General features: G+C 53.6%; 1 protein-coding gene across 1 annotated transcript in view; it reads left to right on the plus strand.

The window, feature by feature from the left end:
- The window catches only part of SPTBN4 (spectrin beta, non-erythrocytic 4), a 70409-nt gene that overhangs the window by 23219 nt on the left and 34409 nt on the right, over positions 1–12781 (plus strand). Inside the window, exons 10-16 of the mRNA XM_028529904.2 lie at positions 235–393; positions 1076–1378; positions 2189–2339; positions 4662–5589; positions 6878–7015; positions 9710–10460; positions 12090–12292. Of these exons, the coding sequence (XP_028385705.1) occupies positions 235–393; positions 1076–1378; positions 2189–2339; positions 4662–5589; positions 6878–7015; positions 9710–10460; positions 12090–12292 (2633 nt within the window). The remainder of the gene's footprint in view (positions 1–234; positions 394–1075; positions 1379–2188; positions 2340–4661; positions 5590–6877; positions 7016–9709; positions 10461–12089; positions 12293–12781) is intronic.

Here is a 12781-nt window from a genome sequence, read left to right on the forward strand (position 1 = left end):
AGGGGCGGGCTGCTTGGTGGCATTGTGTGGGTTGTGCACTGTTGGAGGGAGCCACTCTCATGGCCGACACCGTGGACTGGGGTTTCATTCTGACGGTTTTCCAGCAGTGAAGTGTCATGAGGAAGCAACATGTTTTTTCCAGTGCCATCAGTCCTAGGAGCGACCTGAGACAGAGAAGCCGGGGCACTAATCTAGGGGAGCCATTGGAGTCTGACAGCCCCTCTGTGTACCTAGGCCTGGGGCCAGCTGGAGAAGGCAGAGCATGAGCGGGAGGCAGCCCTGCGGGCTGAGCTGATCCGGCAGGAGAAGCTGGAACTACTGGCCCAGAGGTTTGACCACAAGGTGGCCATGAGGGAGAGCTGGCTAAACGAGAACCAGCGCTTGGTATCCCAGGTACTGGGTGTGTGGCTTGGGAGGGAGGGCTGCGCTGATGCTCTGGGACCAGCTGATGCTCTGGGACTGTGTTGATCTCTTAAGTAACAAAGAAGTGTTGCATTAGGTGACAAGAGGGTGGGAAGGGAGAATTGTCCTCCTAAGTGATTGGTGGTGGTGGTGGCGGTAGGGGGCGTGGGCCTGATCTCCAGAGAAACAGGAGAGTGAGGCTGGTCTCCAAGGTAACTAGGGAACACAAAATTACTTTTTTTTTTTTTAAGAAATAGGGAGACTATTTAATTATCTCCTAAGTGGCAAAGAAGGTTGTACCTGGTGTCCAGGGTAACTCAAGAGGATAGAATTGATCTCCTAGGTAACAGGATAGGGTAGGTCTGGTCCCCAATCTCTAGGGAAATGGAAGGATGGGGCTTGTTTCCTAGGTAACAACTTGGTAACAAGTTTAGGGTTAGAGATGCAACAGGGGAGGGTGAGCCGCTCTCTCCGGTAACAGGAAAAGGTGGAGCTAGTCTCCATAGTAACGAGGGGATGGTATGGCTGGTCTCCAGGGTAACAGTGGCAAGTAGGGCTGGTCCCCAGGGTAACGGAAACAAATAGGGGAGTTTTCCAAGTTTACCCAGGGTCAAGGTAACAGGTGGGCTGCTGAGGCAGCATGAGTGAGCGTCTGCGGTCTGTCCTGCCCCAGGACAACTTTGGCTATGAGCTGCCGGCAGTGGAGGCAGCCATGAAGAAACACGAGGCGATTGAGGCGGACATTGCAGCCTATGAGGAACGGGTGCAGGGCGTGGCAGAGCTGGCCCAGGCATTGGCCAGTGAGGGCTACTATGATGCCCGGCGGGTTGCGGCCCAACGTGACAGTGTCCTGCGCCAGTGGGCCCTGCTAACTGGGCTGGTCGGCGCCCGGCGGACACGGCTCGAACAGAACCTGGCCCTGCAGAAGGTCTTCCAGGAGATGGTGTACATGGTGGACTGGATGGAGGAGATGCAGGTGGGGGCCAGACTGGGGGCCAGACTGGGGCCAAGCACAGCTGCGGTGGGCTGGTCAGGGGGAAGGATATAGGCACCAAAAGGGCTGTCAGACACATGGAGAGGGAAGTGGGGAGAGACAGAAAGAGATAAAGTCTGGGAGACAATGAGAAACAGTGAGAAAGAGATAGAGAGGCAAAGAAAGAGACACCAAGAGAAGCAGTTTAGACACAGAGATATAGTGGCAAAGACAGGGACAGGCACAGAGAAAAAGATTATTCTAGGGGAAGATGGTGATGAGAGGAAGAGAGAGAGAGAGAGAGAGAGAGAGAGAGAGAGAGAGGAGGCTGATGCAAAGTTAGCAATAGTAATCTAAATGTAGAAAAACACAGAGGAAGATAGAATGCACTTGAGAAAGACCAACCAGAGATAGATACAGAGAAAAATGGAGAAAGGAAGGATAGAAGCAGAGAGAGAGATACAGACGTGGAGAGAGACAAGGAGAGAAACAGATAGGGATAGATATGGAGACAGTGAGGGAGACGGAGATGGAGAAGTATAAGTGAGAAAGAGGTAGAAGACCACTGAGATGGAGGCATGGCGTGGGAGACACTGTGACAGAGCCAGCGCCCAGAAATGTGGGGCCAGTGAGTGATGGGACATTCCGAGATTCAGAGAGAGACATATTAGGACCGAGATGAGGAGACTGAGACAGAGGCTAGAGTTTAAGTGATGGTGCAGAGGAGAGCAGAGAGCTAGTTGGGGCAGTGGGGAGGGAGAGTGGCCTCAAGGCCAAGGCCAAAAACATTCTCAACATTGCCCCCTGCTGTAGGCTCAGCTGCTCTCCCGGGAGTGCGGACAGCACCTGGTGGAGGCTGAGGACCTGTTGCAGAAGCATGGACTGCTGGAGGGGGACATCGCTGCCCAGAGCGAGAGGGTGGAGGCCCTCAATGCTGCCGCCCTGCGTTTTTCCCAGCTGCAGGGTGAGTCTGGCATTGGGGTTTGGGGAGGGGACCTTCAAAACTAATACTGTTAGAAGCCTAATGACTTTTGAGAGAGAAAAGGAAGGAGTGGGCTCCCTGTCTTTGGAGGCATCCAAACGCAGACTAGGATCCCACTCCACCAGGGATACACTACCAGGGTAATTAACACCTTGGGCAGGAGGTCAAACCACATGACTTCTTCCTTCTCTGAGAGTCAGTAGCAGTAACTCCCATTTATTGAGCACTTGTTATGTGCTAAGCCCTTACAGCCAGATCTCAGTGAATATCATGAAAGGACTGTGTAAGGTAATGTATTGTCAGGGCCTGTTCAGCAGCAAGTAATGGAAACCCAATTCAGTTAGCACAAGGAGGAAGGGGGAATATATTGGCTGATGTAACTAAAATGTCCAGGGAGGGGTGATGTTGGCTTCAGGAAGGGCTGGATCCAGGCATGGTTCAATAATGCTTTTAAGACTCTCTCTCCAACTGTCGACTCTATGTTTGTGTCATTGTTGGGCAGCCCCTTCCCTTGTGGTGTAGACCTGGGGTCATGCAGCCCCATGTTTACAGCTCAGCAGCCTACAGACCCAGCAGAAAACATTCCCCTTATTCCCAATAGTTCTTACCAAAGGTTCAGCAGAAGCTCTCATTAGCTCACTGTGGGTTCCATCCCCACTGCTCAGCCAAGCATCGTGACCCCAGACTATACAGTGATCTAATTGGCCACATCTTTGTGACATACCCACTTGAGGGCCAGGAAGGGGAGTGAGCTCCATCCAAAGACATGGACCGAGAGAGAGGCAGTGGATGCCATTACCAGAAGCAGGGGCATGGATACCGATAGGCAAAACTAAGCTGGGTCTGCTGAGGTTCTCACCTTACTGTTGTCATTCTCGTCTGGTCAAAGACCCCCCAGGAACCCCCTCAGTCAGAACAAGCTGGGTTTGCTGGCTCTTTGCACACACCTTGGGGAACCTCAGTAAGAGGCTGTGAAGAGAGGCTTGTTATAGGATGTTGGGCTGGTGTCAGGTGACTTGGGGGTGATTTCATGTAGTGTCTTGCTGTAGATGGGATGCAGTCAGGAAGTGGGGACGATGAGATGGCTGCACATCTGAATCATGTTTCTCCAGGTGGTGGGAGGAACAGGAATCAGCCAAGGTGTTCAGCCCAGCCAGGTGAAAGGGGCTAGGTGGTGTTTTTTCGGTCGGCACAGTGACCTTGTTTTGGGTGTGCCCACACATCGTGGGGGGGGGTTGGCCCCCGTTTTATCCTGCTCCATCAGCTGCGGGTGCTCTGTGGACCCCTGTGCGCTGGCTGTGTGTGCTGACAGCCGTCGGGGCTGCTCTTTTCTTCTGCTCCAAGGCCCCTGATCCACTGCATCTTAGCTGACCCTGGGCAAGCAGCTTCCCTCCCTGAGTCTCAGTTTCTTCATGTGTAAGATGGGCTAGTAAGGATGCTGACCTCATAGGATGGTTGTGAGGATTAAATGACATCGTGACATCGGGCTGAATACATGGTTGCCATTGATTATTCAGTCAGATGCCTTGCTATTTGGGTTGATTTCAGTGGATATCCAGAATTATAGAAACCCCACATTCCATCCGGGGTGGCGTTGTGACCCAGTCAGAAATATGTTTACCCATAACCCAGAGCTCACATGCACACGTGCACTCACACACCGACACTGCGGGTTTATCAAACAATGCTTTCCTTTACCTCGTGCGTTGAATTCTGGTGTTTTCCATTCACTCCGTTCCATCCCATTCAAGACATGCTGGCTGCAGCCCATTAAGTCAACAGAGAATGAGAGAGGTAAGGAACCCAGAAAACAGCTTAAGAATAGAGCAGTTTCATTTGGCCCAGTTCTGAAGGAATCACATTTTGCACGAAAATACACTGACTGACTCTAGCAAGGATCCTCCCAATCTCAGTTTCCATCCATCTTCCAGTCAATGTGACCGTTTTCATTAGGTTGCTGCTCTGGGCTCCGCCCTGTGCTGGGCAATGGTGCAACAGTGTGATGGAGGCGGCCCCAGGCCCTGCCCTCAAGGGGCTCCCAGTCCAGTGGGGGAGCTGGATCAGGCAATGATCGCCCAGAGGGTTTCAGGGCTGGCATGGGTAAGCAGAGAAGCCTGGGAGAGCCAGAGAAGGCGCTCGCTCCCCAGACTCAGGGTGTCAGGGAGGGCTTGCCCGGAGGAGGGGACCTATACCTGGCCTCTGAGGAAGCCGAGCCAAGGGCTGGGTCAGGTAGCCTGCAACACACTCTTTTGGACGCCCCCTTGCCGGTGCCCAACCGGGGATCTTCCCCTTCTCCTGGCCCAGGCTACCAGCCCTGCGATCCGCAGGTCATTTGCAACCGCGTGAACCACGTGCATGGCTGTCTGGCGGAGCTGCAGGAGCAGGCGGCGAGGCGGCGCGCGGAGCTGGACGCCTCGAGGAGCTTGTGGGCGCTGCTTCAGGAGCTGGAGGAGGCGGAGAGCTGGGCCCGCGACAAGGAGCGACTCCTAGAGGCCACGGGAGGCGGCGGGGCGGGCGCAGCGGGCGGCGCTCACGACCTGTCTAGCACCGCGCGCCTCCTAGCGCAGCACAAGATTCTGCAGGGCGAGCTGGGCGGGCGACGGGCGCTGCTGCAACAGGCCCTGCGGCGCGGCGAGGAGCTGGCCACGGCCGGTGGCGCCGAGGGCCCGGGAGCCGAGACGGTGCATCTGGCGGGCTTGGCGGAGCGCGCCGCGAGCGCGCGGCGGCGCTGGCAGCGTTTGGAGGAGGCGGCAGCTAGGCGCGAGCGGCGGCTGCAGGAGGCACGAGCGTTACATCAGTTCGGCGCTGACCTCGATGGGCTCCTGGACTGGCTGCGGGACGCCTATCGCTTAGCAGCTGCGGGTGACTTCGGCCACGACGAGGCGTCCAGCCGCCGCCTGGCGCGCCAGCACCGTGCGCTCACCGGAGAGGTGGAGGCGCATCGGGGGCACGTGGGTGGCCTGCGGCGCCAGCTGGCGACACTGGGTGGCGCTAGCGGCGCCGGGCCAATGGTGGTGGCACTCCAGGTGCGCGTGGTGGAGGCCGAGCAGCTGTTCGCCGAGGTGACGGAGGTGGCTGCTCTGCGGCGCCAGTGGCTGCGCGATGCCCTCGCTGTCTATCGCATGTTCGGCGAGGTGCACGCGTGCGAGCTGTGGATCGGAGAGAAGGAACAATGGTTGCTCGCCATGCGCGTCCCCGATTCACTCGACGACGTCGAGGTGGTGCAGCACCGGTGAGCGCGCACTCGTGGGACTCCAGGGTCCCCTTCCTCACACATAGTCTCACCTTAGTTAGTTCAACAAGTTTCTTTGCTCACTCAGCTGGAAGCAGGGTTCCAGTACAAAGGGAGTGAGTTAGTCTCAACCACACAGGCTGTGGTGAACAATAAATGAGGAAATACATATAGAACACTTAGCAAATCCATGGGGACAGGGACCATTCTAGGAGCTTTTGCTGTTATTACTCCAAGGCTTATGTTCACCTGACACAAGCTTCTCCAGATATATCCCAGCCTGGCCCCTCCATGGGGATGTCCACTACCTTGCACACATCACATCACCTCCCTTGCTAATAAATGAGCTCCGGCCCTTGTCACTTTCCATTAGCCCTGCTTTACATTTCTTCACAGCACTTACCACCCTGTGGCATTAGATGCCAACTTAGGAGTGAGTTAAATTAGTGGATGAACTCTCTGTACCTTTTGCTTGGAGCACCTTGTTCCTCCATTCACTCACTTGGTAGGCACTTACCGAACTGCTGCCCTGTTCTAGGTCTTGTGCTGGGCATTGTGGGGAACACAGACAGGTTTGGTCCCTGTCCTTTCCATGCCCACGGTTACCTAAGCCACGGCTTTGGGCATTGTTTTAAACAAGGGAGGGCCTGCCCAGTTTTAAAAAGATCTCCCTGGCTGCTGTGTGGAGGGTGGGTTGGAGGGGATGGCTGTGGTGGCCTGGAGACCAGAGAGGCAACTGGGCTGGGGACCCAGGTAGGGGGGTATAGGACCAGACCAGGGCAGGAGGCAAGGCAGACAAGCCAAGAGGGGGGACAGGCTAGGGACAGGGAGTTGTCCAAATTGGGGCTTTGGCCTCGGGGAGAGGGAGCTGTTCTTGAGACGGGGACCAGAGGAAGGACAAATTTGGGAGGAGATATTGAAGCCAGTTTGAGTCACACCAGGAGTTGGGAGCCCTAAGGAGATGTGTGACAGGCTCTGAGGTTGGAGATGGCTCGAAGGGAAAGAGGTTGAGACAGCAAACTGAGATGTGGGGGTCACAAGCTTGGGGGTGAGGGCTGAGGCTGTGGGGATGTGTGAGGTGGCCCAGGCAAGGTGTGAACGGATGTTCAGAGCCCTGGAGGATCTAACATTTAAGGGACAGGTAGAAGGAACAGGAGCTGGCAAGAAGCCCGACAAGGTAAGGCTGGAGAGTAAGAAGATCCAGGAGAAGGCAGTTTTCTAAAAGCCAATAAGTGGGCCAGTCCCCAGGGTCTAGGCCTCTCTGAGAATGTTCATCCTTCCCTTGCAGATTTGAGAGTCTGGACCAGGAGATGAACAGTCTGATGGGTCGTGTCCTGGGCGTGAACCACACAGTCCAGGAGCTGGTGGAAGGGGGCCACCCCAGCTCAGACGAGGTGCGCTCCTGCCAGGACCACCTCAACAGCAGGTAGGCAGGGCAGGGGGCTGGAAGTCCTTCTAGGTACCTCCCAGCAGTTCCCTCCATCATTCCTCTCCTCATCCGCTCAACCATGGAAATCAAGAATGTGCCATTTCAAACCCCTGAGATAATAATGGCCTGCTGGTAAATCAGCAAAATCAGCAAAATTTGAAAGAAAAAAAAAGGTTAATACTCAGTGCTAATGCTGATGTGATAAAAATGGGATACAGTACATGTCGGTGGGCTATTAATTTATTTGTTCAGAAATAATTTATTGTATATTTAATATTTGCTGGGAATTTTCCTAAACACTTTATATACCTTGTTTAATTTCTCAACATTCCATTTTCCATAGTGAAGATTCCAAAATTCAGAACTCCAAAAGCAGTAACAAGTTAACACCTTTCCCCCAAGAACACTACCAGCAGTTCTCCCAGTGTGGGTTGGGTTCATAGATGAAGACACAGACCCAAAGAAGTGAAATGCTTACCATGATCACTCACTCATTGCTTTTTTTAAAAAAGAGATTATTTATTTATTTATTTATTTATTTATAGACAGAGGGGAAGGGAGGGAGGGAGAGAAATATCAATGTGTGGTTGCCTCTCATACCCCCCACTGGGGACCTGGCTTGCAACCCAGGCACACGCCCTGACTGGGAATCGAACTGGCAACCCTCTAGTTCTCAGGCCGGTGCTCAATCCACTGAGGAACGATCACTCACTCGATCTAGGAACTTGGACTCAAACCCAATTCTGTCTGAATCCAGAGCTGGGGCCCTTGATAGCATGTATTCTGTCTTCCAAGCAACCTGTGGGGTATAAATTACCCATATTCGAGGAGAGAAAACTGGAGCTCAGAGAGGTGAAGACACTGGCCCAAAGTCACACAGCAAATTATAGCGTCAAGCCTGGATTTGAAATCGACTTTATCTAACTCCCAAAACTGTGCTCTTAAGCGCTGTGCCGCAAGATCTCAATGTGTAGCGAATTTACAGCCTTTGCAGCCCTGACAGTGTTGAAGCATCAGGGCCTCAAACGATAACAAAAAGAATTACAGCCTTTAGAGGGATCATATGTCAAGTGGTTTAGCCACGTGATCTCATTAAGCATTCAATGAAGTGAGCTTTATTACCCTGACTTTTCAGATAAGGAAACTGAGGATCATGAAGGAAATGATTTGCCCAGGGTCACATGGTACATCTGGCCAGAGCAGAACTTGAACTTGGGTTCTTCCAATGTCAGAGTCTTAACCTCTTCCCTTGTGGCATGTCCATTCTAGAGGAGGGCAGAGTGACAGTTAACAAACAAACTGTCTGTTAATGAACAAGATGTTTAAAGAACTGGAGGGGTTTATGCAGGAATTAGAGTGACCTGGCAGTTAGCACAGCCAAGGCAGAGCCCCGAGGCAGAGAGGGGCTCGGCACGTTCCAGAGATCGGCTCCATGCAACAGCAGCAGCAAACAGGTGCTGTTGAAGTAGTTCATAAGGCAGAGTGCACTTGACCCTCACTACACCCCATGAGGTGGTTGCTAAGCTATGACTGTGTCCATTTTACTGATGGGGAAACTGAGGCACAGAGAGATACTAGTCAAAGGGTATACATCTCAGATTTGACTGCAGCCTGTCCCGCTAGGATTCTATGCTTGTAACCTGGATGACACACGGTCCACGAAGGGGAACTGAGGCCCAGAGTAGTGTCATCACTGGCCTGAGAGCACAGAGCAATACATAATTTTTCCATTAATTTATTTTGTAATAAAACAGATTTGCCTTTATAGCCCTCTGTCGTCAGCACCTGGCACATAGCGCCTGACTGCTTCCTGTTCACTGGACCCAACATATTGTCTGACATTGTCAGCCAGCGCTTCTCACCCTCCTTGGTCTCAGGACCTCTTTTTTTTTTTTTTTAAACTGATTTATTTATTCTTATAGAGAGGGGAAGGGAGGGAGAGAAACACTGATGTGCAAGAGACGTATCAATCGGTTGCCTCCCACACTCCCTCAGCTGGGGGCCTGGCCCACAACCCAAACATATACCCTGACTGGGAATCCAACCGGCAACCTTTCGGTTCGAAGGCTGGCACCCAATCCACTGAGTCAGGGCTCAGAACCTCTTTACATTCTCAAAAACTATTAAGGACCCCAATGAGCTCATTTTGATGGGTTATGTCTATCAATGTTTACTATATTAGAAATTAATACTGAGTAATTTAAAATATTACGTCTTTTAAAATAACAAAAATAAACCTGTTATGCTAACATTTTTAACGAAAAAATAACTTTTTCAAAACAAAAAAATGTAGTGAGCAGCGTGGTATTGTTTGGCATTTTTGCAGATCTTTTTAATGTCCCACGTAATGGAAGGCAGCTGAGTTCTCAGGTCTGCTTCAGCGGTGGGTCTTCGTCACGCAGCCTCTGGAAAATACTGTCGGGTCTGGAGACAAGGAGAGTGCAAAGGCACACCGCGTCTTAGCGTTATTACGAAGATAGTTTTGACCTCGCCCAGATTTCATTTTGAGAACCGCTGCTCTAAGCTATTATGAGGGTAGGGTTTCACTTTACATAGGCAGAAACTGGGGCTCAGTAATACAAAGTCCTTCCCAAGGTCATGCAGTGGCAAGGTTCTCCTCTGGGTGGGTGGGCCCTCCACACCCAAGAGGAGGCTCTGTCCTTCTCAAGCCACCCTCCTTCCCCTGGGTAGGTGGAACCGCATCGTGGAGCTGGTGGAACAGCGTAAAGAAGAGGTGAGCGCGGTGCTGCTTGTGGAGAACCACGTGCTGGAGGTCGCTGAGGTGCGCGCCCAGGTGCGCGAGAAGCGGAGGGCTGTGGAGAGCGCGCCCCGCGCAGGTGGCGCCTTGCAATGGCGACTTAGTGGCCTGGAGGCGGCTCTGCAAGCGCTGGAGCCTCGCCAGGCGGCCCTCCTGGAGGAGGCAGCGCTCCTGGCCGCGCGCTTCCCCGCGCAGGCTGGGCGGCTGCACCAGGGTGCGGAAGAACTGAGTGCCGAGTGGGGCGCGCTGGCCAGCGCTGCTCAGGCCTGTGGCGAGGCTGTGGCGGCGGCCGGGCGCCTGCAGCGCTTCCTGCACGACCTGGACGCTTTCCTGGACTGGCTGGTGCGCGCCCAGGAGGCGGCGGGCGGCGACGAGGGACCCCTGCCAGGCAGCCTGGAAGAAGCGGACGCCTTGCTGGCGCGCCACGCGGCGCTCAAGGAGGAAGTGGACCAGCGCGAGGAGGACTATGCGCACATCGTGGCGGCCAGCGAGGCGCTGCTGGCAGCCGACGGCGCAGAGCTGGGTCCAGGGCTGGCGCTCGACGAGTGGCTGCCGCATCTCGAACTTGGCTGGCACAAGCTGCTGGGCTTGTGGGAGGCGCGCAGGGAGGCGCTGGTCCAGGCACACGTCTACCAGCTCTTCCTGCGAGACTTACGCCAGGCGCTTGCTGTGCTGCGCAACCAGGTGCCGGCTTGGGGGTTCACGCGGGTGGGGGTCCGAGGCTGTGCGGGGCTGCCGGGACAGGGAAATGAATGGAGGAGTGTGTTTGCGGGACCACTGGGTTTGTGGCTTAGCGGAGGTGGATGGGAGTGGGAAGGGTATCCCGGATAAATAGCTGCATTTGTGGATCATCCAGTGTGGACCTGCGTGGGTGATGTATGTAGCAGAATTTGAGGATTAGGATGGGAGGTGTGGTTTCTTAGCTGAGGTGACTAACGGTTTGGGCACCATCCTAGTGAGTAATGCCTTTGGCTGTTCACCGGAGTGGCTCCCTAGGCTTGTGAATCACCTGGAAGGTAGAGTGTGAGGTTGACTGATGATGGTGAATGGGGTCCAAAGAAAATCTTGGGGGTGGATAATCTTTATCCTAACAGAGGATAAAGATTATGGAAGGCTGAGAGATTACTGGGATCAGTAAGTGTGGATCATGAGCTTGTGGGTACCTAAATTAGCAGATGATCTTCTTATTGGGGCTGGCAGTTTGCAGAGTCTCTGGGGGGGGTAACTGTTTGTGGCTTGAGGGATCAAGTGTGGCTCTCTGGGAACAGCTGGCCCAGTTTGGACATCATTCTGGCTTGGGAACCAAGTTTGTGGTTTGAGCAAGATAGAACACTGAGTTTTCAGATTGCCTAAGAGTAGGTACCAACTTTTGGGGGTCATTTGAGAAAGAGTGACCACCGGTGCTGGTTATCTAGATAAAGCTGACTCCATTGGAGGGTTGTCTGGGGTGGGCGGACAGACAGGGAGCCCCTGGAATCACGAGGTTACTAAATATTAGAGCTTAGGTAGCCTTGAGTAACCCTCTCGGGCCCGCCCATCTTACCAGTTAGAAAACCAACCCCAGAGAGGGAAAGAACATCCTCGAGGACACACAGCATCCAGTGCAGTCTTTAAAAAAAAAAAAGATTTTTATTTATCTTTAGAGAGAGGGAAAGGGGGGAAGAGAGGGAGAGAAACATCAATTGACCGCCCCTTGCACACCACCCAACAGGGTCCTGGCCTGCAACCCAGGCACGTGCCCTGACTAGGATTGGAACCAGCAACCTCTAAGTTTGCCGGATGATGCTCTACCCACTGAGCTACTCCAGTTAGGGCCCAGTTCGGTCTTTATCGGTTAACCAGACATTTACAGAGTGCCTCCTCTGTGCCAGGCACTCGTCTGCGGCTGAGCACAATGAGGAAACAAAACGCAAAACCCCACATTCATGTGGCTGGCATTCTGTGTGTGCACGTACTCGGGGGAGGAGACAATAAAGAAGCAAGTGCATATATGGTGTTATGTCAGGCCTATGCTGTGAAAAATAATAAATGGATATGGCTGGGGTGGGGGGCGTGATAATTTTGGCAGGGTGGTCAGAGATCTGAAGAAAGCAAAGGAGCCAGCCATGAGAATATCTGGAGGGACAGACTGCCAGGCGGAGGGACCACCGTGAGCAAAGACCCTGGGAGGGGGCCATGCCTGGTGTGTTTGATGCTAGAAACAAGGGGGAAGAGAATGACTGTGGCAAGGCAGGCTGGCTACCTCTCCCAGGTCCTGGAGTAGAGGGTGGGGGGTGGGTGTCTGACCTTTGCACTACCCCACCCCCTTCCCAGGAGATGGCACTGTCGGGTCTGGAGCTCCCCGGCACAGTGGAGTCCGTGGAGGAGGCGTTGAAACAGCACAGGGATTTTCTCACCACAATGGAGCTGAACCAGCAAAAGATGCAGGTGGCTGTGCAGGCTGCAGAGGGCCTGCTGAGGCAGGGCAACGTCTACGGGGAGCAGGCCCAGGAGGCTGTGACCCGGCTGCTGAAGAAGTAGGTCCCTTGGTCCCCAGGGTCACAGGGGAGGGTGAAGAGGCCAGGCTTCCACTCCTGTCCATCGCGATTTCTGTTTCTCCCCCCATCTCTGATTTCTATTTAATTCCATATGTTTTAGATTTGATTTAAATTGACAACTTGTGAAAAGGTAACTTGTGGTTGTCAATCCCCAAAATACAGAAGGATACACAATGAAAAGGTTCTCTCCTGAGCCCCACCCTCAGCCTCGGGTAGATGGACTGGTTGTTAAAATGTTACCTATCTTCCTGCACGCCCGGCATCTGCAGCTGCTGTTCTGTCCCCTCCCTGGGAATCCCGGGACAGCCCCAGATCCCTCAGTCAATGGCCAGGCAAAGGTTCCAGATGGGATGGTGTCTCCTACCATGGTGGTTCATCAAATACTGGGAGTGAACACTTCTGCCAGGCTCCAACCCTGGTTCTCTAGGAAGTGGCATGCAGAGTTTATGTGTTTGTGTGTCGCCATCT

The sequence above is a fragment of the Phyllostomus discolor genome, chromosome 12 (assembly GCF_004126475.2).
Source record: "Phyllostomus discolor isolate MPI-MPIP mPhyDis1 chromosome 12, mPhyDis1.pri.v3, whole genome shotgun sequence".
NCBI classification, from domain to species: domain Eukaryota; kingdom Metazoa; phylum Chordata; class Mammalia; order Chiroptera; family Phyllostomidae; genus Phyllostomus; species Phyllostomus discolor.